The 26,755-nt window shown below is 55.0% G+C and overlaps 1 protein-coding gene across 8 annotated transcripts in view; it reads left to right on the forward strand.

The window, feature by feature from the left end:
• The window catches only part of KIRREL1 (kirre like nephrin family adhesion molecule 1), a 196,595-nt gene extending 170,388 nt beyond the window's left edge, over window positions 1–26,207 (forward strand). For 7 of the 8 annotated variants that reach the window (XM_053277807.1, XM_053277808.1, XM_053277810.1 and 4 more), the window contains 14 exons: window positions 4,211–4,366; window positions 7,128–7,277; window positions 9,942–10,099; window positions 13,675–13,825; window positions 14,146–14,251; window positions 14,493–14,641; window positions 15,591–15,718; window positions 16,484–16,610; window positions 18,571–18,671; window positions 18,914–19,136; window positions 19,879–19,986; window positions 22,093–22,232; window positions 23,260–23,337; window positions 23,708–26,207. In XM_053277807.1, the coding sequence (XP_053133782.1) occupies window positions 4,348–4,366; window positions 7,128–7,277; window positions 9,942–10,099; window positions 13,675–13,825; window positions 14,146–14,251; window positions 14,493–14,641; window positions 15,591–15,718; window positions 16,484–16,610; window positions 18,571–18,671; window positions 18,914–19,136; window positions 19,879–19,986; window positions 22,093–22,232; window positions 23,260–23,337; window positions 23,708–24,172 (2,103 nt within the window). In that variant the 5' untranslated portion in view covers window positions 4,211–4,347 and the 3' untranslated portion in view covers window positions 24,173–26,207. The remainder of the gene's footprint in view (window positions 1–4,210; window positions 4,367–7,127; window positions 7,278–9,941; window positions 10,100–13,674; window positions 13,826–14,145; window positions 14,252–14,492; window positions 14,642–15,590; window positions 15,719–16,483; window positions 16,611–18,570; window positions 18,672–18,913; window positions 19,137–19,878; window positions 19,987–22,092; window positions 22,233–23,259; window positions 23,338–23,707) is intronic. The other variant, XM_053277805.1, reaches the window with a different exon arrangement.
• Window positions 26,208–26,755: the final 548 nt, after the last annotated feature.

Raw genomic sequence — 26,755 nt, forward strand, 5'->3', positions numbered from 1 at the left:
AATTCGCCCCCCGAAACCACCGCAAAAAGTGGACTATTTTACCCTGGACATAAATCAGGCTAAGCCCTAACGCGCAATGAAAAACCCAAATAGTGTCCGGAGTTCTCCCCGATAGCTCTCAGGGACTTCGAGGTAAATCTGGAGGATATGTGGACGCACACCTGCCCTTCCATGGGGAAGCCAAGTCAAATCGCCGTCTGGGAGGGCTTCACCGTGGCGCAGGTGACCCACCCCAAGCCTCCTCTCTGTATCCCAGCAACTCTGCAGAGAGGGCTGATCCGCACAGTGATAAGTGGCCACTCTGTCCGTCCTTGTCTGTCTTCACCCGGGCTGCAACTTTCAGGCGGGGAGATGAACTGAGGTGAAAACCTCTTTCTAACGAAAGCGCCTTTAGAGAATGGGGCAACGTTTTTTTAAAAGGTCATTCTTTTTAACACCAGTGTTTCTCAAATCAGTAGTCCTGTTTTTTAGGAGAGGCTTTCTCCTTTCTTAGAAGCTGCCTTCTCCACTCACTTTTCCACCTGGAAAGAAAGCCTCTTCGTAGAAGGCAACCCTGGCCACGTAGACATACAACATCGAAAAAGCTAAACTCCCCATGCAAATGAATGCAGATTGAGTGGATTAATCGGTCCATTAAAGCACATTGGATTTATGAAGAGTTCTTGAATCAGACGGCACCTCCATTAGTCACCCTCTCATACTATTTTCTTTCTTTCGGATGACACCTCTGGTATTCACTGTTTTGTCCATCCTTTCTTTGTGCCCATTTCCTGTTTCCATTTCCTATATGTGCCCATTTCCTGTTTCCCACAACTAGTTTTGCTGAGTGAGCCCCCTTTATCCAGACCCCTAGCATGACCCCAAATCTCTCTCCCACCTCCCATTGCACGCCTCAAACCAGACCTCAAGAGTCCCCCCTTCTCCAGCCGGGCTCCTCCTCCTTTCGGCTTACCCACAACCAACTGGCCGTATTTATTTTTCTCTCCCCCCCCCCGCCCTCCCTGGAGTCCCTCCGTCCTGACCTGCGATGCTCAAGCCGCTAATCTGGCATCTCTCCCTCCATTGCCAAGTGAGGCAGAGCTGATCCAGTCCGCTCTGTACATGTGGATTAGATTTATTCTCTCCCTCCCCACTTTGGAGGATATGGTCAACAAACCTTGCAGAGCTTACTCTGAAAGTGTTTGTTCCTGGGAATTAACATAGACTTGAACTCAGAAGAGGCCAAGAAGAAAGTGCGCTTGAACGGAGGTACCTTTTCATCCCAACCCAAAAAGGAGAGCAGTTGGTCGGGAGAAGCGAGAGCTCTCCTCTGCTGTAAAACCAAGCTTCTTGGCATTTGGTACCCAGATGTGGCAGCTGGGAAGGAAAGATGCCCCATTCTGCAGAGCTTTTCTTATCTTCGATTCTCAGGGAAGTCCAAAGGAACCTAGGAAGCTGCCATAGACTGAGTCAGACCCTTGGTCCACCTAGCTCAGTATTGTCTTCACAGACTAGCAGCGGCTTCTCCAAGGTTGCAGGCAGGAATCTCTCTCAGCCCTCTTTTGAAGATGCTGCCAAGAAGGGAATGGCTCCATCCCCTGAGGGGAAGATCTTCCAGTGCTCACACTTCTAGTTTCCCATTCATGTGCAAGCAGGGCGGATCCTGCTTAGCCAAGGTGACAAGTCCTGCTTGCTACCACAGGACCAGCTCTCTCATAAAGGGAGGGTGTCAGTCTGAAAACCAAAGTACTGGGGAACGCACACACACCCCCAGACACACACACACACACACACACACACACACACACACACACACACACACATATATACACACATGATGCATCTGTTCAATCATAGGCCAAATCTTGAGTCTGTAAATGTATTCAGCTACCAACATGATCTCCACATACAAAATGACAAAGAAAAAAGAATTTATAAATAGTGAAAACGAGGTGAAACTGAGCCAGAACCGCCCTGCCAATGTTACCTTGGGCAGCAAAATTGGGAGGCCATTTGGATGATTTTTGCCGGGCGGGGGGGGGGGAGAATATCTGACAGCTGCCATCTTTTTGCCCCACCTCTGGAATACTGTGACATGCACAGAAGGCCGCCCAGAAAAGGAACCTTTGTGTGATTGTACATTTGGTTTTTATTAAGATTATCTTTGTGTGGTGTTAATGTGCACACTGGTAAAACACTACGCAAAAAGCATCCTGCCGCTCGTGCACATAAACCCTTCATGATTTGTTCTAGTTTTGTCGTGCTTCATCAGTGCGCGCTGATGAAGCACAACAAAACTGAAAGGAGCAAGAAAAAATTGATTGATTGATTGATTTCTATACCGCCCTTCCAAAAATGGCTCAGGGGGAAAGCTGCAGCGAACGGTGTGTTGGTTGAAATCTGGGAAATTCAGAAATTCTCCTTGCCAAACTGGAATGCAGGAGGAGTGGGTTGTGGGGCGGAGTGAACTTCTAGAATACGAAAGGGATGGGATTGGGGGAATCCTCTCACCCCTGTGAGGAGTTGGATGGGGGAAGACCCTTGCCGGGGTGCCCGGACCAGGAGCCATTGTGTCTGGCAGAGAGGCAGGGCATGGCTGTGGGCTGAAATTCACACTTTGGTTTTGAAAGGGCTGGCCAAACCCCTGAGTGCAGGTCGCTGGTGCAAGTGGTTTTGTCACCTGGGTAGCAGCTCCTCTCTCAGAGGATGCTTTGGCCACTATTTCGGGCTGCCAGGCCAGCTCGGAAATGGAGAGATTCATCCTCCCTCTCTCTCTCTCTCATACACATTTCCTCTGCCTCCGCACAGACCCAGGCCTTCCGAAATGGTCGCCCCGCGCTCTGCACGCCGATCAATCTCCCTGTGACCCCAGGGCTTGTGGTTCATTTGGGGCCACGTGACTGTTGCTGCTGCTGCTCTGGAAAAATGCGACTATCGACCCGGTCTTCCCTTCGGGGCAGGGAGAGGGCATGGGGAGAGGGGGAGAAGCTGCACTCTGGACCTACAAGCGTCTCGGGGGCGCCGGGTTGGAGAAGCAATCACTGTTGCTGAAAAGTTAGGGGAAAGCTGTGTGTGTGTGAGGGAGAGGGAGAGAGAGAGAATATCTGTGTGTGTCACATACAGAGTTCTTGTTATGGCACGCAGCTTTTGGTGGTGTCCGTTCACTCGCTAATCTCTGCTTCCAGTGGTGTATCCGGCGCCAAACGCAACTGCAGACGATGCCTGTGCAAATGTCCAGTGCTTCCCTGTTTCACCCGCAACGTTCCCTTTGCACAACAGGTTTCTTGCAGTGCAGTCAAGGAATATTGCCCCCCAGTAACAAAGTAATAACTTACAGCATGCACCGCAGTGCAGTTCAGTGCTGTTCAGGTAACTCCAATGCCTCTTCAGATGAGCAGCTCTTGATAGATGGAGGCAGTCGTGTTTCCTAGGGTGGTTTCTGCCTGCTTTCCAGGCATTGGGCTGGCACAGATGACCAAGGGCCCTGTGGCAGCCCTGCACATGATAACATTGGGGCCGGTGGCATGCTCAGACAAGGTTCTGAAGCACACGTAGAGGAGTATTGCGGATTATCAACCATCTCCGGGAGGTCTGGGGTGAGAGGCATTCGCGTCATCACTTGTGGTGGCCCTGATCATCTTAACCAGCCTATTGCAAGAACATAAGAACAGCCCTGCTGGATTAGGAGAGCTGGTCTTGTGGTAGTGAGCATGAATTGCCCCCGTTGTTAAGCAGGGTCCACCCTGGTTTGGATTCGCATGGGAGACTACATGTGTGGGCTGTGTAAACTATTCCCCTCAGGGGATGGAGCCGCTCTTGGAAGAGCAGAAGGTTCCCAGTTCCCTCCCTGGCAGGATCTCCAAGATCAGGCTGAGAGAGACTCCTGCCTGCAACCTTGCAGAAGCCGCTGCCAGTCTGAGTAGACAATACCGAGGTAGATGAACCAAGGGTCTGGCTCAGTCAGTATATGGCAGCTCCCTATGTTCCTAGAGTTGAGTTGAACAGTGACCCAGATGCTTCTGGGTTGCACACAAGCAGGGTATGGAGACGTTGGCCATCCCATTTGCTAGCAGAAAACGATACTCCGAGGTAGACTGCCGCTGTACACAGAGGTTCTGTCGAATCATGGCTAATAATAACCAGAGAAGGATTTATTCTTCAGGACTTTGATTAGCCTAATAATCAGAGAGCGCCTACCCCTCATGTTTTATTTCTTCTTCTTCTTTCTCAGTTCTCCAGAGCCAGCCCCGGTTCACTGAGGAGCCAAAGGATCAGACGGTGGTTGCCGGCCAGAAGATTGTGCTCTCCTGCGTGGTGTTGAACTATTCAGGGATTGTGCAGTGGACTAAAGATGGCCTGGCCCTGGGGATGGGGCAGGGCCTCAAAGGTACGGCCTTCCTGGTGGGAGTGAGGCAGAGGAGAGTGGGGAGCTCTTCCTGGGATGTTCTCTTCTTTCCCCAAACGGATCTTGCATTTCTTTCCCTGGGGGCTGCTGTGAGTCCATCCATTCCTCTGGAGTTAAAACAGAAAAAGCCCTCTCAGCTAGTTGCTTTCACTGCCTCTTGGCTGGCTCCTCCCACTTTCTTCTGGAGCTGCCAGCCCGCCTTGGAGGCAGGAGACAGGGGTGCGAGTGTGAACAGTGCTTCTTGGATGTCTCTCGCCCCGCCTGGTGGCTCCTGTTTGTCCCATCCTGCCCCTGGGACAGAAGTGCCTGTAGTGTTTGCTTACTGTGCTGGGGAAAGAACTTCCCTCTGTGCACTGAGCATCTTTCTTCCCAGCATCCAGTGCCTCCATTTACCCTCCTGCTCCCCTCTCCCAAAGACCAGCCTGGCCCTCCTTTCCGGGCTCCACGGTCCATTGAACAGGCCAACACTGCCACCTCCTGGAGAGGTAAGGCGGGCGGCCAAGTCCAGACTTCATCCGTTCCCTTCTGCTTAATCGACTGGGCGCCTTTCTCCAAATCGTCATTCTGCCTACATCCGCCTAGCCTCTCCCATCCAGCGCTTGCAAGCCATCCAAGGCAGAATGCACCGGGCACTTCTAAAAAACACAATCAAGATTATGCACTGGAAAAGCTACATTCTGTCCCCTGGAGATGCAGACGGGGCTGACTTGCATCTATTTGTGTGTGTCCTTCTTTTGCTGGTCTCTAGAAATTCTCGAGCCTCCCACTCAACCTGCACTCTCTGGAGATTTCACAGTGATGGCTTCCAAACCACCCCTGCCCCAAAAGAAGATACTCTTTCTTGATGGGCAGCCAGCAGATCTATCTATCTATCTATCTATCTATCTATCTATCTATCTATCTATCTATCTATCTATCTATCTATCTATCAGCTGACTGTCCATCAAGAAAGAGTGAACAGGGGAGTCAACAGGGGAGAAATAAACCTCCAAAGGTTTATTAAATCAATCCTTATTGAATAACCATGGAATCGACTTACAGATATCTTATTTATTACATTTGAACTCCTTTGAAAGGTGCAGTTCTGGAGAGTTCTTCCTCCTGTTTATCCTATGACAGCCCTGGGAAGGAGGTTAAACACACACAGACAGAGGGATGGATCCAAGGTCACCCAGAGAGTTTCATGACTGAATGAGGGCTTGAAGCATGGTCTCCCTTCTCCTCCTTTGGCACTCTAACCACTGGGCATGATCCTCATGACAGACCTTAAAGCAGGGGTGGGCAAACTTGGTCCTCTGGTGATTCACAGTGTTGGGTCTCAAGATGTTGTTGGACTTCAACTCCAATAATCCTCAGCCCCAGTGGCTTTTGATTGGGGATTATGGGAGTTAAGTACAACGTCACCTGGAGACCCAAGTCTGAGAACCCTTAGGAACATCGGGAGCTGCCATATACTGAGTCAGACCCTTGGTCTATCTAGTTCAGTATTGTCTTCACAGACTGGCAGCGGCTTCTCCAAAGTTGCAAACAGGAGTCCCACTCAGCCCTATCTTGGAGATGCTGCCAGGGAGGGAACTTGGAACCTTCTGCTCTTCCCAGAGCGGCCCCATCCCCTAAGATGGGAATAGCTTGCAGTGCTCACACTTCTAGTCTCCCATTCATATGCAACCCTGCTTAGCTATGGGGACCAGTCCTGCTTGCTGCCACCAGACCAGCTCTCCTCTCCCTTGCTCCAGAGGGTTGTTGAACTACAACTCCCATCATTCCCACACTTTATAGCAGCTGGGAAGATGGAAGCTGTCATTCCACAAGCATTACTAGTTTGCCCACCCCTGCCCTATAGCATTATGATTGAATGCACTTGAGATGTTCTGGGTATGTTTCTGTATTTGCTTGTTCACTTTCAAGCCACAGGGACTAGAAACTTGCGGTTTAGAGGGGAAAGTGGAGGATTATGTTCCCCACAGGAACATAATTGGTCCTTTTGGTGGACCCAAAGAAAACGTGTGTTATTACATTTCTATCCTGCTCTTCCTGCAAGGTGCCAGGAGCAGTGTATATGATTATCTGTATCTCCACAACAACCCTGTGAGGTAGGCTAGGCTGAGAGTTAAGTGACTGGCCCAGAGTCACCCAGTGAGTTTCATGGCTGAAGGGGGATTTGAACTCGGCTCTCCTCAGTCATAATCCAGCACTCTCACCACTCCACCACACTGGCTGCAGTGTAGCTAAACCCCCATGCCTAAAGGCTGCCAGCTCAGGATGTGTAAACCTTAGCAAAGGAGGTCGCAGACTTGGGCGGGGTGGGTTCGGAGTCTGTGGCGGCTTACTCCTGCCCTGCTTTGCCGCTGGAGGGCTTGCTTTTTTCTCAGGACGCTGGATGCTTTGCTCAGGTCTCCTGTTTTGTGGGCAGCTCACAACTGATTCTGACTTTGCAGAAATGATTCAGGGTGGTGGGAACCCCTCGTGGGAAGAGCTCTGAAGGGATCTCCATTCACTGGCTTGAATGAGCAACAAAATGGGAGGCAGGATTTGGTGTCCAGTGTGAGCATCGAAGTGACATAGAGGTGGTCCCTGTGGTGGCTGAAGCACTCTGCACGGGCTCAGGGTCGCTCTTGCCAGTGTCGCTTTCCAGGCTCCAGCGGTAAGGCTCTCTGTGGCCACTTCTGACACCAGCTGGAGCCCTTGGTGTGTGTCTGCTTCTTCCTTGCAGCCTGACTGCCTGTCTCTTCTCTTTCCTCAGCCTGGCCCCGGTACAGGATCATCGGGGCAGCAGAGTCTGGGCAGTACAACCTGGAGATCACCGGAGCCGAACTCTCCGACGATGCCCTGTACGAGTGCCAGGCCACGGAGGCAGCCCTGCGATCCCAGCACGCCAAGCTGACTGTCCTGAGTAAGCCGTTTTGTGGCGGGCTGCCCTTTTGCCTCTCCGCCTGCCGTCTCTCCCTCCTCTTCCTCACACTCCGTTCCCCCAGGCGCGCTCCCTTCACGTGGCCAGGAATGACGGAGTTGCAAAGGGCTTTCCTCCCATTGGCACACAGGAAGCTGCCTTCGGCCGGGTCAGAACCTTGCTCCATCTAGCGGAGGGTTGCCGGCACTGACTGGCAGCATCTCTCCAAGCTTTCCGGCAGGAGCCTTTCCCAGGCCTACCTGGAGATGCTGCCAGGGATTGAACCGGGGACCTTCTGCATGCCAAGCTGATGCTCTGCCCCTGAGCTCTACCGCCCCCCCGGGGGGGAAGGGGGCATTTGGCCCTATCCCTTGAGTCTCAAAAAGTGTGCGCGTCACACTGCTAGCCTCAATCATTTAGTCGGCCAGTCCTTTATTTCAGTCTTTGACCAGTAAAAATCAATTCTGTTGATCACAGAGATGATGCCGTTTCTGTGCCTGCAGGGTATACACCGTGGACAGCTTTCTAAAACCTGTTTTATTTTACGCTCCGTGCTTATGGGGTGGCTGCCTGCCTGCCCCCCAGCCCTGGGGAGAAGCAGGGTCGCCCTGCGTGCCAGGGCTTCGCTCTCCTTGGCGTCAGTGTTGACTTTCTCCCGCCGGTCAAGCAGTTCCATCCCCGCTGCCACCCACACGTTCGGGGCAGCTTGTCCCATTGACAAGACCCATTGGCTTCTCTCTCCCCCTGCTCCTCTGGGCTGTTAATGTCTTAATATATATTCATGGCTTGCTTGAGTTACCGTGGCCATGGGGGTTGTAATTTGCTCCTGCTGACGTCCGTGCTTCATAAAACCTGCAGGGGGGAAGTGGTCCCTGTGTCGAAAGGGTGGGGCGGTGGATCCCAGCTCAGGCTGCGCCCCTCTGGGCTTCCTCATCTGCAACGGGATTATAAATAAAAGGTGAATAGGCAGAGAAATGGGAATGGGAAACACGCTGCTGGGTCATTGGCCTGCAGCCGTAGTGACACTCTGAAAGAGGGCAAGCGATTGGCTGCAGAAAGCCTGAGATTCAAACCCAGGTCTCCCTGGTCAAAGTCCGATGCTCTAGCCCTAGGGCTGCACGACCGTGGCCCTTTGGCTGTTGCTGGACTACAACTCCCATCATCCCCAGCTGCAGCGGTCAGTGGTCACGTATGATGTGCTCCAGCCGCAGCGGCAGGGCTGAAGCGGGAGTTGTGTAGCCCTGCGGTAGCCCGTCTCCCTCAACTCACTGGGTGGAAGGCCCAAGGCTTTACGGCAAGGTGGCACCGCCTTGGCCCTCCAGCCCTTTTGGGACTACAACTCACATCATCCCTAGCCGTCATAGCCAAGAGTGAGAGATGATGGGAGTTGTAGGCTGGAGGGCCAGATTGTGCCGCCCGGCAGAGGCTGGCGCTCAGTCTCGGGGTGCCAGACGTGACCGGCGGCGGGGTTAACAAGGTGACTGGACTACCTTGCAGGGTTGTTGTAAGGGGTGCGGAGGTAACGCAGGTGGGAGATCTCAAGCCCTTCGGAAATCCACAGTGGAAATTAAGAGCTCAGAAAAGTGCTGACTGGGGAAGCACTCGTGTTTCACCCGCATTTTGCTCCCTCTGAAAAGGGCCAAGACCCCTCTACGATTTTGCCACCCATCACTGGGGCAGAAAAGTTCCGGGCGGGGCAGTCCAGCTTCGGCCTGAGAGTCGGCTTTCCCCTTGCCGCCTCACCCCGTTCCTCTCCTTCCCTGCACTTCTCCTCCCTCCCACCCCAGCTGCCATCTCTGTGTGCTTCATATTTCACGACAGGAGCCCCGGAGCCCCTCTGATCCTGCCCCACTTTCTCTCCTCCCATGCTTTGTTTGTTCCCCCAAACAAAGCCGTAATCTAGCGGCTGTTATTATTTTTAAACTGAGGGCTAATGAATCAGTCATGGGCTCCTCTATATCTAAGAAAGAGGCGTCCGTCAGATGTCAGGAGGAGGCATCTTCCCTTCATCTTCCTGGGCGACAATCAGTTGTCAAGCCCCGTCTTGGATTATTTGAGGGGCGGCGGGCGGGGGGGGGGGGGCGACGAGGAAGCAAAAAAAGGCAGACAGACCTTGAGGGGCCCACCGTTTCCCTGTCATCCTAATCAGAGTGCCGTTGTCCTGATTGAAGTTTCATCAATATTTCAGAATTATGCAGCCTGGATTCCTTTTTAAAAAAGTATTTCTAGGGAGATGTGTTCAGTTTGAAGGGCCCACTCACTCTCCCCCGCCCCCCGCCCACTTATGCAGAACAAAATCCTGAAATCCGATGACTAAGGAGGTTGTGGGGGAGCCCCCAGACTCGGAGCCTTCCAAAAGCGCCGCAGGTTTTCGGTAGAGTTTTCCCCGGCTGCTGTACATAAAAGCCGCCCTCCTCAGGAGGGATGAGAGATGCACCTGCAGGGCCTGCATCCAGATTCACTTTCTGATTCTGAGCCGCTCAGGGACCTTTTTGTACATTTTGTATAAATGCACTAAATAAATAAATCCAGTGAACACAGGGAGAGTCATTCACACAGACACATGTACAGGCGTCGGTACACTCGTACAGCATCACGTCTGAGCCGGGCGAAAGAGCTGGACAGAGACGCCAAGGCATGGATGTGATTGTCCTCTCCCTTTTGCAGTTCCTCCCGAAGACCCGGTGATCGACGGAGCCCCCGAGATCCTCCTGCGGGCAGGAACGCCCTACAACCTCACGTGCCGGGCACGCAACGCCAAGCCGGCAGCCACAATCGTTTGGCTACGGGACGGGGTGCAGCAGACGGAGGCCGTCACCACCACGGTATGGGCAGCTTCGGAAATTGGGGTGGGGTGTATAGGACACGCTCCTGCTTTTCTTTCCAGCCAGCCGAGCTCTGCAGGGTAAATGGACGTTGGGTTTTGCTCCCTTGGCGTACTTCGAATCCACCTCTGCCTGATTCCACCAGAACACAGAATTTCCCTTCAAATAGTGCAGAATTCCAAGTGTCAGAATCTGTTCAGTTTTATTCCGAAAATATCCCCACAGGAACATAATGGATCCTTCTGGTGGACCCCAAGAAAACGTGTGTTTTTATAGATATGTACACTGCAAGGTGCCGGAAGCAGTGTTTATGATATCTATTTCCACAACCACCCTGTGAGGTAGGCGAGGCTGAGAGCGAAGGGACTGGCCCAGAGTCACCCAGCGAGTTTCATGGCTTGAAGGGGGATTTGAACTCGGGTCTCCCCGGTCCTAATCCAGCACTCTAACCACTCCACCACACTGGCTGCAGTCTAGTTGATCCTGCACAGCTAAAGGCTGCCCGCTCGGGATGTAAACCTTAGCAAAGGAGGTCACAGATTTGGAGGGGGCGGGGCGGGCTCTGAGTCTGCAGAGTGTTTTGCGTTGACGGTTCACTCCTGCCCTGCCTAGCCGTGTGTGGGACTCCACTTTACCCCCGCCCTTGCACGTCTGCAGGAGCCTTGCTCTCCAGCAAGGAGAAACTTTGCCAGCCCGTCTGAATTCCTAAGGGGCCCTCCGCCTCTCGGACGAGTGTGTTCTTCCTCCCTCCCTCCCTCCCTCTCTCTGCTGTGGGGAGCCCTCCTCTCCCTTTTGAATTCTTCATTTGATCTCTCCCCCGCCCCCCACTCCCGTCCCCTTCCCGCTGACAGCTCCGCCAGCCCATCCTGCGGTCGCTGCCCACTCATTAATCCCGGAGCGGTTTATGGCGCAGTAACATTAATTCCGACGACCTCGTTGGGCATCTAACAGGCGTGGCCGAAGCGGCCGCGGGAACTGGTTTCCTTCCAGGCTCATTTGGAAATAATGCTCTTTGCAGGCAGACTCTGCCAGCGAGTTGGTCAATGACCCCTTTGTCTCTGAAGTGCCCCTGAAGTCCAGGCAGCAGATACAAGGAGCGGGGTGTGAAATCGGGGCCTCTGGTTTCTGGAGCATCACTCGAAGTTGCAGTCTTCTCTCCAGGCCATAAGTCAGGCCTGCTCCACTTTGGCCCCCCCGGCTGGTTTTGGACTACAACCCCCCCCCAACCCCCAGGCACAGTGGCCAATAGCCGGGGATTCTGGGAGGCGTAGGCCAACGTCTGCAGGAGGGCCAAAGTGGAGCAGCCCTGCCATAAGTGGTCCTGTCTGACCAACTAGGAGTCATTAAGTCCCAGATTCGAATCCAGGGAAGGGAGGAAACGGGGGCTTGGATTGCTGTCGTGCTTTGGAACGTTAGGAAGCTGCCACATACTGAGTCAGACCATTGTTCCATCTAGCTCAGGATTGTCTACACTGACTGGCAGCGGCTCTCCAAGGTTTCAGGCAGGAGTCTTTCCCAGCCCTACCTGGAGAGGCTGCCAAGGATTGAACCGGAGTACCTGCCACAGATTGAACCTTGCATGCACCTGCTTACATGCAAGCAGATGCTCTCTCGCCCTAAGGGGGAATATCTGAACAGCAGACAGTGCTCACATGTAGTCTCCCATCCAAATGCCAGCCCAGGTGGACCCTGCTTAGCAAAAGGGATCCTTCATGCTGGCTCCCGCAAGGCCAGCTCTCCAAAATAACGCTCACTTGTTGTGAAGAATCCTGGCGTGTTTATTAGAGAGTTTCAGTCCAGTTTTCTGTGAGGTTCTTACTTCGTGAGGTTTTTTCCTTGACCTTGGTTCTGTTCAGTAATGAAACACAATTGCCCAGAGTGGGCAGGCAAAACACTGCCGAGGCTTTTAAGGCAACTGTCCTTTTAGCGGAAAGCTCCCTGTCTGTAGATTTGAGTGCATTTTATTGCTTCCTGTTCAGTAAGACTGAGTGATTCGTGATGAATTGCCCTGATTTAACCAGTTTCAGTTCCCCACGAGGGGGTATGTGTTTAAAGCTGGTTTCTTCCCCCTCTTTCTCTCCTAACAGGGATTCCCAGATGTTGTGGACTACAACTCCCAGAATCCCCCACTGCAATGGCTTTTGCTTGGGGATTCTGGGAGTTGTAGTCCACAACATCTGGGAATCCCTGTTAAAGGGAACACTGCTCACTACTCGCCAGCATCCTCTTTCCCCCAGTGGCCCACCAGATGCCTCTGGGAAGCCCACAGGCAAGAGCTGAGGCCATGCCCGCTCTCCTGCTGTTGTTGCTCCCCTGCAACTGGTCTTTAGAGGCATCTTGCCTCGGAGGCAGGAGGTGGCCCACAGCCACCGGACTAGTAGCCCTTGATAGACCTGTCCTCCATGAATTTGTCTCAGCCCCTTTTAAAGCCATCCAAACTAGTGGCCATCACCAGATCCAGTGTTGTGAGAGAGGAAGAGAAGACCACTGTTTTGCTACTTCAGATGAACTTTATATTTTCCCTCTCTGATCAGCAGCTGATCCGAGTCTGACTCGATTTTGTGCTGAAGGATTTGCCACGAATTAACAACAGCTCCTTGTATTTTGTGACTGGATAATTTCATTAATTTGGGAATACATAGACAATAGTTTTAGTAACAAAGTAATTGAGTAGCGGATTGATGTGCATCTTTGTGATTGTTTTGTATTTTTACTTTGCTGATCACAGACTGTAATAAAGAGTTGAACCGAATAGTTTGCTAGAGTGGAAACAGAGAAACAAAGAAAAGGGAGAGAAGGCAGTAATCACACCTACACCAATAGCAACTAAATAGTTGTGCTAATTAGGGAAGCAGTAAAACCTGCTGAACCTCCAGCTGGAAGCTTTCAGTTGACATTTGCTGAATTGGCCGACCTCTGACATTGTAGAAGGATTCTTCGTTGTCTACTGACATGGTAGAAGAAGGATTCTGCTTCCAGATAACTGCAGAAGAAGCAATGCCTTGGTATTGCTGAAGGGTCATGAGAACATAGGAAGCTGCCTTCTACGGAGTCAGACCCTTGGTCCATCTAACTCAGGATTGTCTACCCAGACTGGCAGAGGCTTCTCCACGGTTACAGGCAGGAGTCTCTCTCAGCCCTATCTTGGAGATGCCGCCAGGGAGGGAACTTGGAACCTCCTGCAGGCAAGTGCTCTTCCCAGAGCGACCCCATCCCCCAAGGCAGGCCTGCTCAACTTCAGCCCTCCTGCAGATGTTGGCCTATAACTCCCATAATTCCTGGCCACTGTGGCTGGGGATGATGGGAGTTGTCCAAAAACATCTGGGGGGCCAAAGTTGAGCAGGCCTGCCCTAAGGGGAAGATCTTCCAGTGTTCACACGTGGTCTCCCATTCAAATGCAAGCCAGGGTGGACCCTGCTTAGCAAAGGGGACCGTTCATGCTGGCTATCACAAGGCCTGCCCTCCTCTGCTGCTTCTTAGTGTAGCGCACCCGTCAAAACTCTGCGCCAGCCCCGGGGAGCCTGCCCCCGGATGATGCCCTCTGCGTTGAGCTGTTCCTCCTGTTGCCTCTCCAGGAAACCTTGTCAGATGGGAAGAGGGAGACCACGGCCAGCCTGCTGCTCATCAACCCCACCGACCTGGACATTGGCCGGGTGTACGTCTGCCGGTGCACCAACGATGCCATCCCGGCTGGCAAGGAGACCTCCATCAAGCTGAACGTTCACCGTGAGTGGAGAGCCGGCGGGTTCTTTTTGCCCCTTGGCTCTCTGGCTGCTGGCCCAAAGGCACTCAAGGGGGCCCCACCGTAGGGCTGGGGGATGCTGGCGCCATCTTGGAAGCTCTTCCTCCGCCAGGAGAGGGGAGGGGCCTGTAGTGGGGGTTAGCAAAACGTGCCTAGAGGGGGGCGTAGGCATGGGGTGTGGGTTTTGCCCTACTGTGGGGTCTGGCCGCCACCCTGCCCGCCTGGGGCCAGTTTCCGAGGCCTCGGCTAACCTTGCTCAGCTCACATTGCATCCGTGACAGTGCTGGCTCCTTCTCTGTGCCAGACCCTCCGACAGTGACGCTGTCCATCCAGCCTCAGACGGTGCAGGAGGGAGAACGGGTCACCTTCACCTGCCTGGCCACTGCCAACCCCGAGATCAAAGGCTACAGGTGAGCTGGGTACCAAGACGAGATGGCAGGAGGAGGAATTGGCAGAAGAGCCATTTCCTCTTGAGGGGTGTGTGTGTGTGTGTGTGTGTGTGTGTGTGTGTGTGTGTGTGTGTGTGTGTGTGTTTAAACCGCCCTTGCTTTTGGGTGGTGCCGTTTCTTCCCCACCCTTCCCTCCAGCTCTCTCTGATGCTGCTTCCTTCTCTCCTTCCTGCCTTCTTGACTTGCCCCCGACATCTCCCAGATGGGCCAAAGGCGGCGTGATCATTGAGGATGCCAAGGAGAGCCGATACGAGACGCAGGTGGACTATACCTTTTTCACAGAGCCCGTCTCGTGCGAAGTGCACAACGATGTGGGCAGCACCAATGTCAGCACCCTGGTGGACGTGCACTGTAAGTGGTGGGGGTGGGGTTTACCTGGGCGAGGTTCACCTGGGAGGGTTACGTGGAGGGGGGAGGGTTACAAATACGATGAATACTTGTGTGTCACTTTTCAACAGAAGTTCCCAAAGTTCCCATAGATATAAATAAATAAAATGGCTCCCTGACCCAAAGGGCTCACAATCTAAAGAAGAAACATCAGGCAGACACCAGCAACAGCCACTGGAGGGATGCTGTGCTGGGGATGGAGAGGGCCAGTTGCTCTCCCCCTGCTATTAATGTTGAAGAGAATCACTTACCCGGGAGAGGTTCACTTGGGACAGGTTACCTGCTGTGCCCACCTGGAGAATCCAACCAGGAGACTTTTTCGCCTCACTCCTTAGTGTCTTCTGGATCTGTTTTCTCCCACCAGCTATGATGATGATGATGATTTGTTTTTAAAGCACACATTTTCAACCAAAAGGATTCTCAAAGCAGATTATTACATGGTGCATCTTTATTTATTTTTATTTCTCGGTGGAAACCGTTATGGGAACTTATGCTGAAAAGTGGTGTATAAATCTTCATCCTCATCCTTGTCAATCAGATGAAAAGATGGTTCCCAGTCCCAAAGGACCCCCGGTCTAAAAAGGGAGACATCAGCAAGCGCTGTGGAGAGCTGGGCTGAATCGGGGCGATTTGCTGTGTCCCAGGGCAACAGTGGCCACTTGACAGGGGGGCTGTTGGCCCACCGCAGGGAACTCACTTTCCCCCTGGATTGGGGCTAGACCCACGTAATGGCTGGCCTGTCCGTTTCCCCCTCACCACGCCCCAGACGCCTGGAGCCAATCCCGCCCCCCCCCCCCGCCGAGATGCCAGAAGGGCAGCCCAGAGTGAATGTGGGCCAAGCCCCTCCGTTGAGGAGACCGATCCCGGCAGCTGCATCCCATGCCTTGTTTCTGCTGCTCTCGTCCCCTGCCAGTTGCTCCCCGCATCGTGGTGGACCCCAAGCCCACCACCACCGATATCGGCTCGGACGTGACGCTGACCTGTGTGTGGACCGGGAACCCTCCCCTCACCCTCACCTGGACCAAGAAGGAGTCTAACATGGTCAGTGTATCCTCCTCCTCCTTGCCCCCCTCCCACACCAGGTATTGATGCCTTAGAGGAGGACTGTACCACTTCAGCCCTCTGGCAGAGGTTGGCCTGCAGCTCCCATCCGTGCTGTTGGCCAATGGGCTGCTGATTGTTGGCCACTAGCTGGGGAAGACGGGAGTAGTCCAGCCCTGCCTTAGAGCACAGGCAGATCCAAGCGCTGGCCTTGCGGTAGCAAGCGTGAATTGTCCCTTTTGCTAAACAGGGACCACCCTGGTTTGCATTTGGATGGGAGACTGCATGTGAGCACTGTAAGCTCTTTCCCTTACAGCATGCTTGCATGCAGAAGGTCCCAAGTTCCCTCCCTGGCAGCATCTCCAAGACAGGGCTGAGAGAGATTCCTGCCTGCAACCTTGGAGAAGCCGCTGCCAGTCTGGGTAGACTATACTGAGCTAGATGGGCCAAGGGTCTGACTCAGTATATGGCAGCTTCCGATGCTCCTGTGTAAGATCCCTGTCTGCCATCAGAATCTGACCCTGGGAGGGATAGCTTTGTGTGGAACTCTGGAAGGCCACTGCCTGTCAGGGCAGACAGTCAAGCCAAGGGGCTGGCTCAGGAGAAGGCCACTTCATCAGTCCATAGCTTCAGAGAGAGGAACAAGACGGTTGGGCCCGGGGCTTGGTGGATGAAGCGGGCTTGAAGGAACAGGGCTGGGGGACGTTCTGGATTCACTCTGACCCCCCTCCCTCCCCCCCCATGGCCCCTTTCTTCCGCAAGCAGGTGCTGAGCAACAGCAACCAGCTGTACCTCAAGTCCGTCACCCAAGCCGACGCGGGGCAGTACGTCTGCAAGGCCATCGTGCCGCGGATCGGAGTGGGCGAGCGGGAAGTCGCCCTCTTTGTCAATGGTGAGTGAGGCCACGGCGCTTGGGAGAGGATGCTTGCCAGGATGCGGGGAGAGGTGGTGGAACTGTGTCTGTGTCTGTGTCCTTTGCTTATAACCTGAGCTACGCAAAGTGGCCATCCTTGCCTCCCGGGCCCATCTTGGAGCTCTGGGCTTGGGGGTGGCACCGATATTCTCTTCCAACTCCCCACTGTGGCCAGAGGGGAAAGGGACTCTCGCCCTCCTTCGCAGCAGCGGCTTCCACAGTCCAGCGCTGGTGGATCCAAAGGTTCAGGGGCATGGATGTGGCTGCTGTTCTCTCATTCACCCTGGGTCACAGTCTCTCCTCCAAACCCCGGAGAGTGAGCACTGCAGTGAGGTCGGGGCGAGAAATGACACCAGTGAATGGGAGGAGATCAGCCACCTCATGGCACAGCAGGGAAATGACTTGACTAGCAAGCCAGAGTTGCCTGTTTGAGGCTCTGCTGGTATATTGCCCAGACTATGGGAAACGCCTCTGTTGGGCAGCAGTGATATAGGAAGATGCTGAAAGGCATCATTTTATACTGCGCGGGAGGAGGCAATGGCAAACCCCTCCTGTATTCTACCCAAGACAACCACAGGGCTCTGTGGGCGCCAGGAGTCGACACCGACTCGGCAGCACACTTTATTTTAAGGTGGTAGCAAACTGAACAAAGGGGCACCCTTTTAAAATGGCAATTTTCTTCCATAGAGCAGGGGGAGAGCAACTGGCCCTATCCCTCCCCAGCACAGCATCCCTCCAGTGGCTGTTGCTGGCGTCTACCTTATATATTTCTTTTTGGAATGTGAGTCGTTTGGGGGACAGGGAACCATCTGACTTATTTATTATTTATTTTTCTATGTAAGCCGCTTTGAGAACTTGAGTTGAAGAGTGGTTGATAAATATTTCGCAGAAGTCGTACTTCCCCCACCCCCCACCCACTGTTCTGTCCATCCGGCTGCCATCCAGGCGAGGTGACTGGGGGCGGTGCGGAAGCATCAGCTCTGCGGTGCCCCTCCTCTGTGCTCACTCCCGTGGTGATGGTGAGGGTTTGGGAGCGGTGCCCGCCCCCATTTTCGGTTTGTGTGCAAGGGGGGAAGCAGAGAGGATCGGGGTGAGTGGGCGCCCGCGCTACCCAGCTCTGGTGCCCACAACTTCCCCAAGGTTGGAGGAATTGCTGTCCGACCCAGCCCCGCTCTCCCAGACGATCCCTTCCTCCCCGGGAGCCCGCGGAGCAATCAGACTAGGGCCGGGCATTTGTTCTACCCGAATGCTGATCGCGTGTGAACGAGCCGGCTTGCTCACGTGCTCTCGGCCAGCTTCTGGCGATTTCCAAAGGGCTTGGGCCTCCAGATCATGCCCTCCAACGTGCTCTGTGGTCTTGCCTCTGGGAAGCTGCTTGTCTCGAGGAGAGCCTGCCCTGTCTGTTTCGTGAACGTACAGAAAGAGCCCGTGTTTTCTGCAGCAGCGTGGGGAGCAAGCCCCCCCCCTTCAACAGTGAAAAGTACCAAAGAGCTGATGAATAACAATCCAGGTTCCCCGCAGGGCGTGTTAGCAGCAGGAGCCGATCTGAGGATTTGGAGCCGTAAGCTCTTCCTACGGAGCAGAGCGGAATTCCCTAATCCCCCTCATTAGCTGAACCCGTCCGTAATGCGCCGCTTGCTTGCTTGTCATTAGCGCTTTACCTGCCAAGGGAGGTAGGGATGGGGTGTGGCGTTCTTCCTCAGAGGGGAGATTGAAGCCGTGATGGAGTCTAGTGGCTGAGACTGAAGCCCCACTTCAGATCTTAACTTCAGCTGTTCTGGGCGGCCTAAAGGGAAGTCCCAAAGTCCAGCTACCCACTACCAAAAGGGGGCGAGCGAGGGTGGAATGAACAGCAGCAGGTATTTTGCGTCTGAAGGAATGGTTCCCCAGGACAGCACTGCTTTTCACTCGTCAAACTTCTCGTTTTCCTTTTCCTCAGGACCCCCGATCATCTCCAGCGAGTCTGTCCAGTATGCTGTACGGGGCGACCGTGGAAAAGTGGAATGTTTCATTGGGAGCACTCCTCTCCCCGACCGCATAGTGAGTTCCTCCCCGACTTGTGCCTGGAGAGACTGCAAACATTGACGATAAGCCCAACAGTGTGATGCAGCTGCTAAAAAAGCTAATGCGATCCTTGGCTGTAAAAGCTGGCTTGCTTCGTGGTGGGTTGGAAATGCAGAGTGTGCCCCAAAGGCAGTTCTTGAAGTGGTTTTGATGCTTCTAAGGGCTGTTTTTTCTTCCACCAACCCAATTTCCCCCACCCCACCCACCAATGTTTTAAGGCCTGGGGTTGGAAAGAGAATGTCTTGGAAATGGGGACCCTGGAGCGTTACACCGTGGAACGGAGCAATACTGGCAACGGGGTGCTGTCCACCTTGACCATCAACAACGTCATGGAGGTTGACTTCCAGACACGCTACAACTGCACCGCCTGGAACAGCTTCGGGCCACGGACGGCCATCATTCAGCTGGAGGAGAAAGGTGTGGAAACCGGGGAGCTGGAACGTAAGAATTGTCTTGCTGGTTCAGGCCAAAGATCCATCATCTCATGTCCCCAGCAGTGGGCAGTCAGATGGGACGCTCACGAGCAAAGCATAAAGGGGATGTGTGTCCCCAGTGTGGAGTGGTCAGAGGTAGACTGCCTCTGGACATGGAAGCTCCACTTAGCTGTTGTGGCTCATAACTGCTGTTAGACCCCTCTAAAAAACGCATGAGAAGCCGCCCCAGCACCCTGGCTCCAGCAGTGGTCAGTTGTGTGCCCCACGGGGAAACCCATGAGCGAGCCGTGAAGGTGAGGGCTAGGCAGGACCCTCTTTTTCAGTAACTGGGGGGGATTAATACCAGTCTAGTGTTTTTCCTTTCTTTCTGTCTTTGATCTTAAATTATTAATCCAGTTTCTTTGAGCAATGTCAACTAATTTGAAAGGACGGCTCTCCCCCACCCCCCACACCTCTTGGTTTTGAAGGTGTCTTTTAGAGTATTTTTTGCTAAAGTTGTAGTCACATCCATCATAATCTCCTTTGATTATGTTTGTGTTTCCCTGTGTTTGTCAGTTCCATGAAGTTTGTTTCTTTGTCTGTTTCCTGTATTGTCTATTCAAGAACGACAACAATAATGATCATCTAAGCTTGGTGGGGAGGGCTTTCCCCACTTGGGATTTGATGGTGAAAGGTGTGTGAGCGGGAGAGTGATCCAAAAGGTGCCAGAGGGACAGACTCAACCCCCTCTCGCTTCTCACCCCTTGCAGAGGTCTTGTCAGTGGGAATCATCGCCACTGCCACCATCGGAGCCGGCATCCTGGTCATCGTCGGCTTCGTCGGCCTGGCCTGCTTTCTGTACCGACGCCGCAAAGGAAGTGAGTCGTGTTTCCAGAGGAATGGTAGAAGTGATTGCACTTGGTGGAATAACCCTCACTTGTGCTCTGAAAAGTGCTGTGCATGAGGACAGGCCCTTGCCCTGAGGGGCTTACAATTTAGGAATGGCCACAAAGGAGAGCTCGTTTCTCTCCCTCCTGCCGAGGAGAGGGAGGGGAAAGGAAGCGGCGGCAAGCAAGGGGGAGAGAGTGAGTTCTTTCCGTTCCAGGTCCTGAAGCTCACAGTGGGATGTGGTGTCTAAGGGGGGAACCGTAGTTCAGTGGACCTTTGCACGGAGAAGGTCCCAGGTTCGATCCCTGGCAGCATCTCCAGGGAGGGCCAGGGAAGATTCCTGCCTGCAGGCTTGAAGGGCTGTTGCCAGTCAGAGTAGACCAGACTGAGCTAGCTGGACTGACGGTCTGATTCAGTAGGAGGCAGCTTCCCATGAGCTGTGCCATAGGCCTCATGGAAAAGGAGAGGAGAGCTGGTCTTGTGGTACCAAGCATGACCTGTCCCCTTAGCTAAACAGGGTCCGCCCTGACTACATATGAAAGGAGACTAGAAGTGTGAGCACTGAAAGATCTTCCCCTCAGGGGATGGAGCCGCTCTGGGAAGACCAGAAGGTTCCAAGTTCCCTCCCTGGCTTCTCCAAGAGAGGGCTGAGGAAGATCCCTGCCTGCAACCTTGGAGAAGCTGCTGCCAGTCTGTGAAGACAATACTGAGCTAGATGGACCAGTGGTCTGACTCAGTATATGGCAGCTTCCTCTGTGGGTTTGGAGAAGGGAGGTGAGAGAGGAGACATCAAGGAGGGTTCTGGGGAAGAGGTTGCCCAGAAGCAAGAGGAAGCACGTGGAGGGTGCTGGGCCACAGGCAGGGATAGGGGAGTGGGGTGCAAGGTCCTGGCGGGGGTTGAAGGTCCAGGGGAGAAGAGTGGACCAGGAAGCCAGCACAGCAGGGCTTCATTGAGGATATTCTTGGGCCTGTTGCTGGAGGGTGTCAGCCTTGCCCTCCAACGGCTGGAGATCTCGCCCTTCCTGCCAAGATCTTCCCTAGTGGCCTCAGTTTATAAAGCTTGCAGCCACACAGACACACGCAGCAGCAGCAGCAGCTCTTACTCATTGCTGCAATTCAAGATTTGTCCAGCTGCCGAGTGGACCCAGAGCACTTTGTGAGCTGGAAAGGGCTCACCCCGCCTTGGCTAGAAGTCCGTGACCTGGGCAAGCCACTTGCTCTAGGAGGGGAGGTGACACTGGACCCCACTTACAGAGGACTGGGTGGGGCTCATAGGGAGCGGCCATATACCAAGTCCGACCCTTCATCCATCTCGCTCAGTATTGGCAACCTGGACTGGCAGCAGCTTCTCCCAGATTGCAGGCCGGCGTCTCTCCCAGCCCTGTTTGGGAGAGAGCAAGCAGGCAGATGCTCTTCCCACAGTGGCCCCATCCCCTCAGGGGAATATCTTACAGGGCTCACACGTAGTCTCCCATTCAAATGCCAACCAGGAGGGACCCTGCTTAGCGAAGGGGACACTTCAGGCTTGCTGCCGCAAAGCCCAGCTCTTGTTCGGAAGAGTGTCATACATACAACATATAGAAATTTGACTTTGGAAGGTGCCTGGCTATTGCTTCTCTCCCTTACGCACATCTCAGTCATCACAGAGAGCCTCTTCCGAGCGGTCCACAGTTCCCTGCCGAAATGATCAGAGCCAGCCTGCTGAGCCGTCCCACTGCCTCTGAAGTCAGGGCTGCACAACCTCGGCCCTCCAGCCGACTATAACTCCCATCAGCCACAGTGGGCAATAGTTAGGTGTAACGGGAGTCGGAGTCCAGTGCCACTGGAGGACCAGAGCGGTTCATCCCTGCTCGCAGTGGTCCTCTTTCTGCGCCCCAGAAGGGCTTGCAGGTGTTTTCCAGGTTGCAGAATTCTGTGAGAAATGTGCTGCACACTCCTGTGTTCCCCACCCCTGCCTCTCTCAGGGGAGTTTCCTGCTTGCCGGTGTGGAGCAAGTCCTCTCTGGCTTTCTTCTAAGGCAGCGCCACAGATGCCCTCCTGACACGCCTTCCTTTGCCCCCATCCTAGTGAGATGACGACCAACTCTTCTCTTCCAGGCCGCAAGGATGTGACGTTGCGCAAGTTGGACATCAAGGTGGAGACGGTGAACCGGGAGCCTCTCACGCTGCACACGGACCGCGAGGAGGACACGGCCAGCGTCTCCACCGCCACGCGCGTCATGAAAGCCATCTACTCGGTAAGATGTCTTTCTCCGCCGCCGCCCTTCTGTTTCTCCTCTGGGTGTTGTCCTCTGGGAACACTGCAAGAAGTGGCAGAAATGCGGGGCTGACCGAGGCATTCTCCCCGGAGGGGATGGCCAATTCATGGCCCCCGTTTGCTGATGGCCGGACGCGGGCTGAGCAGTCTTTCTCCTCCGTTTGGCTGCTTGGTGAAGCAGCCGAGCTGATGGTCCCTCCTCACAGCTTGACAGTCAGCGCACAAGAGGGCTGTTCTCACGGATGCTCAAGTGGGGAGGACGTGCACCCCCTAACTCCCTTGGCACACCCCCCCCCCCGATATCTGCTTGTGTGTGGGTTAAAAGCTAAGTCGGGGATGGGGATTGTGTGGGGGGACAGGCACAGGTTCAGCCGACGTCATCCTACCCAGGACTTTTGCCCAGTAGATTACCAAGGTAGCCTCGTACACGATCACTTCCCCCACCTCTGACCTAGCTTTTAACGACCACAAATCGGAAATCTCGATCTCTGCTTGGGAGAAACCGGGAGCGTGCAACTCCCAAAATTGGCCCTACCCACTTAATCACGAGAACCAGCCTACTTGTTGGTTATATCTTTTGCAACGTTATCGTCACCAAAGATTTAGGGAGCAACGGGATAACCTCTTCCCCCGTAGCCTGGTGGAATTCCACTTGCATTCCACTGCGCAGTCCTGTATGTTTGGACTCAAGTCTGGACGTTTGGAGAGGATTCGAGGGGAGTGGAGAAAAGGGATTGGAACTGCTTGATTCTGAGAAAGGTGTTGGTGGGGCCAGTATTCGGCGTGGAGGCGAGAAGGAATTGCATATTTTAGCTCCTGGTATGTACGATGTAGACGTGGGTGGCGTTTTGCACTTGGCACATGGCTACAGCGAGGACAAGGTGGGGAAAGAATGTGGCAGCGCTTAGAGCTCCTGCCAAGCCCCATAGAAGTTTTGCCTCACAGTATCCTTCCGTTGCGAGGAAGAGACCTCTGACTGCTTGGTCCCTCTTCCTCCACCCCTCCAGTCCTTCAAGGATGATGTGGATCTGAAGCAAGACCTGCGCTGTGACACCATCGATACCCGGGAGGAGTACGAGCTGAAGGTAAGCGGAGCCTGGGAAGGCGCCTGCCCGGGCCCGGAGAGAGACGCCGCCTCGGTCCAGCTGAAGAACTCGGATTGGGGCTGCACCGGCTTTGACTTGGCTTGTCAGCCATGTCCCTGCAATGGGGGTTCCCCGCTCTTTTTGACTACAGCTCCCATCATTCCCAACGGCAGCTGCCTCGGGGTGGGGATGATGGGAGTTGTAGTCCACAAGGTCCGGGGATCCTTGCTGCAGGGAAGGCTGCTGCTCGGTTGTGGAGGCAGCCCCTCGCCGCAGGCTGCTGCCCAGTCCGAGAAGGCTGGCTGGGGCCAAACTGGAGACCCCTCGAGCCCCTTCGCCCCAATCCGCCCCGCTCTTCCTTCCCTTCCAGGATCCAACCAACGGCTACTACAACGTCCGTGCCCACGAGGACCGCCCTTCCTCCCGCACCGTCCTCTACGCCGACTACCGCAACCCTGGCCCTGCCCGCTACGAGACCCGCCCGTCCTCCCGCCTCTCCCACTCCAGCGGCTACGCCCAGCTCAGCACCTACAGCCGAGGACCCGCCTCCGAGTACAGCGGGGACCCGGTCCCCGGCCCCACCCCCGGCCCCGCCACGGCCGAGACGGCCAGCCAGCTGTCCTACGAGAACTACGGCGGGCACACGGCGTTCCCTCCCAGCGCCGGCTACGCCACCTACCGCCTCGGCTACACCCAGCCCCCGCCCCCCGCCCTGGACCGAGCCGCCTACGACACCTATGACCCGCTGGGCAAATACACCACGGCCACCCGCTTCTCGTACACCTCCTCGGACTATGGGCAGCGCTTTCAGCAGCGGATGCAGACTCACGTCTGAAGCGAGAGTGGGCCGCTGACGGGGAGGTGCGGGTACCTCATGACTGTCCCCTGATATTCAGGGGCTTCCCCCCACCACCACCTCCCCCCCGCCCGCCTGCAGAGTGGACTTGCAGCTGGCGCTGCGCCAAACTGCCCCCCCCTTGGCCCGCGGCTTCATCTGGTCTCCCCGTCCTCTCCCTCTTAATAGCTGCGCTTCCTCCCGCCATCTTTGGCTTCTCCCGCCTGCCGTCTTTGCGGCGAAGAGCACGGTACTGGAGCTCTCCCTCCCTCGGACCAGAGACAGGCCGAGTGGGGACTGCTGCCCACCTTGGGGGCTCGGGTGGCAGAGACGAGGAATACCCCGGCCAGCTCTGCCCCTCTGCTCCCGCCGCCTGGATCTTTCCTCTCCCACCCCACTTTGTTCCATTAGGACTCCGGTTTGGGGAACGGCCGCGTGGGCGTGCGTTGGGGGTCTGCAAGGAGGTGGCGCGGGGGGGGGTCTCATCCTGAGCAAGGGCCCAAGGGAGGCCTGAGCAGCCCACCCACACGGGGCGGAAGCAGGTGGGGGAGAGACCAGAAGGCGGGGGGTGTGGGGTGGGGGCTTTCGGCTGGCTGCCTCGCCTCCCGAGGACAGGCACAGGCAGCTCGGTGTCCGTGGTCCAGAGTGTTCTTAAAGCAGGGCCAAACCCCCATTCTCGTAACCCGGGGAGAGGCAGCTCTGGCTCTCCAGCGGCTCTTGACAACAAATCCCCTCCTCCTCCTCCTCCTCCTCCAGTTGTCGCCTGTGAGGAATGCACAAGGAGCCCTCTGGGCAGAGGTCACTGGGAATTGACCGAGCTGCTTCCTGCTGAGTTGGGGCAACGATCGCTAAGCTGTGTGCCACTGCTCTGACCGGCAGCAGCTCTCGAGCAGAGAGACGGACGTGTCTCCCAGCCCTGCTGCTTGCAATCTTTCTAAGTGGAGACACCAGAGAATGAACGTGGTTCTCTCTGCAAGCAGTGGCAGGGTACCTGCTTGGCAAGCTTCAGTCCCTGGCAGCATCTCCAGGTAGAGCTGGGAGAGAGTTGTTGCCCCCGCCAGTGTCCAGTAGGGGATGCTGGGAGTTGTAGTCTAACGGCTCCAGCTGGCTGAGGATGGGCCGCCTTGCTGCAGGCCCAACGGAGCTGGCTGGCTCAGTGGCCTGACATGGAATGAGAGAGCTTCCGGTGGGCTTTGCCACGGAGCAGTGGGCCTTCCCTTGTCCCCCGTGGCCAGCCGAGAGCTGTCGCGGTTCTGTGGGGCTGCTTTGGGCCCCCCAGGCGCACGGCTACGGTTGTTTTCCAGCACGCTGTACTCCCAAATACCTTCAGGGCGAGGCCCTTCCAGCAGCGATCCTGCTGCGCTCAAGGCCCGCACTCAGCACCTTGCGGAATGAGACACACACACACACACACACGGGGCCAAGCGCCTCCCTCCGACACCAGAATTCAGAGGAGCAGGATCAGTTCTGAAGAGCAAGCAAATGCATTCAGCGGCATAATTTAATCTGCTTCCAGGAACCGTGTTTGGGGCGCGTGTGTCAGAGGGAGGGGTGTTGGCAAAAGGCTAGGAAGTCTGGAGAATCGGGCTAGGTGGGGGGCAGGGGGGCGTTTATGGGGACAGCAGCCAGAGAGGGGGGAGAGAAAGTAGACCATGCAGGCTGTCCCACCCCGGTAACTACTCATGTGGCTGCGCTAGTCGGCCACCCACATGGTCTCAAACTTTTGTTCGTAGTCCTGAGGACTAGGAACGTAGCTTTAAAAACAACAACAAAGCAGAGTGTACCACTGGGATGAAGTCTGCAGCAGGTGGGAGCCCAAGCAGAATCTTTCCCCCCACCCAGCTCCCTCCCCGTTAGTGTGGAGCAGACCCGGCCTCCACGTCATTTCCCAGGTGGGGCCAATCTGCTGGGGCTGCCCCCTGGGCATTCTCCTCCCACCCTCAGGCAACCGTCCCGCCGCATCTCTCACATCCACAGAAAAAAGTACCGCTATGGGGGAGGTGGGGGCGAGCGGATCCTGTAGCCGTGGGGCCTGTCGGTCTGGGGGATGTGTGACCTCGTGAATGTTTTGTTGGAGACCTCGGACTTGCCCCCTCATTTTCTCCCCAGCAACTTTCCCAAGAGTCCAAAGTGAGCACACGCCTTTCTCTGCAACGGCAGAGAAGTTGGGGCCGTCCCTGTCTTGCATTCCAGAAGGGCAAGGGGAGAATAAGGGGGCGGTTATTATCTGCCCTTCCGGTTTCTTTTTTGTCCAAAAAGAGCAGCCAATGACTCGTGTTCTTCTCCCCGCCCCCCGCCCCACACACACCCCCAAACCCTCCCCATCTCCTTGACCGCCAATCTTTTGCACTTTGAATGCATACGGTTGGGTGAAAATTAATTTCTTTCTTTTCCTTTGAGATGTCTTACTTCTCTCCGCCCCCTGCCCTTTTCTTTCTCTTCTTCTTCCTCCTCACCAAGGACCAATTGGAAACCTTCCTCTTCTTCCACTTCCGGTGCCTTAAAGCGCTCAGCTCGATTCGTCCAATAAGAACATCAAGCAAAGTTGCCACCAAATGGGGCGGGGGGGGGGGGAGGGAGGTT

The sequence above is a fragment of the Hemicordylus capensis genome, chromosome 14 (genome assembly GCF_027244095.1).
Source record: "Hemicordylus capensis ecotype Gifberg chromosome 14, rHemCap1.1.pri, whole genome shotgun sequence".
NCBI lineage: Eukaryota > Metazoa > Chordata > Lepidosauria > Squamata > Cordylidae > Hemicordylus > Hemicordylus capensis.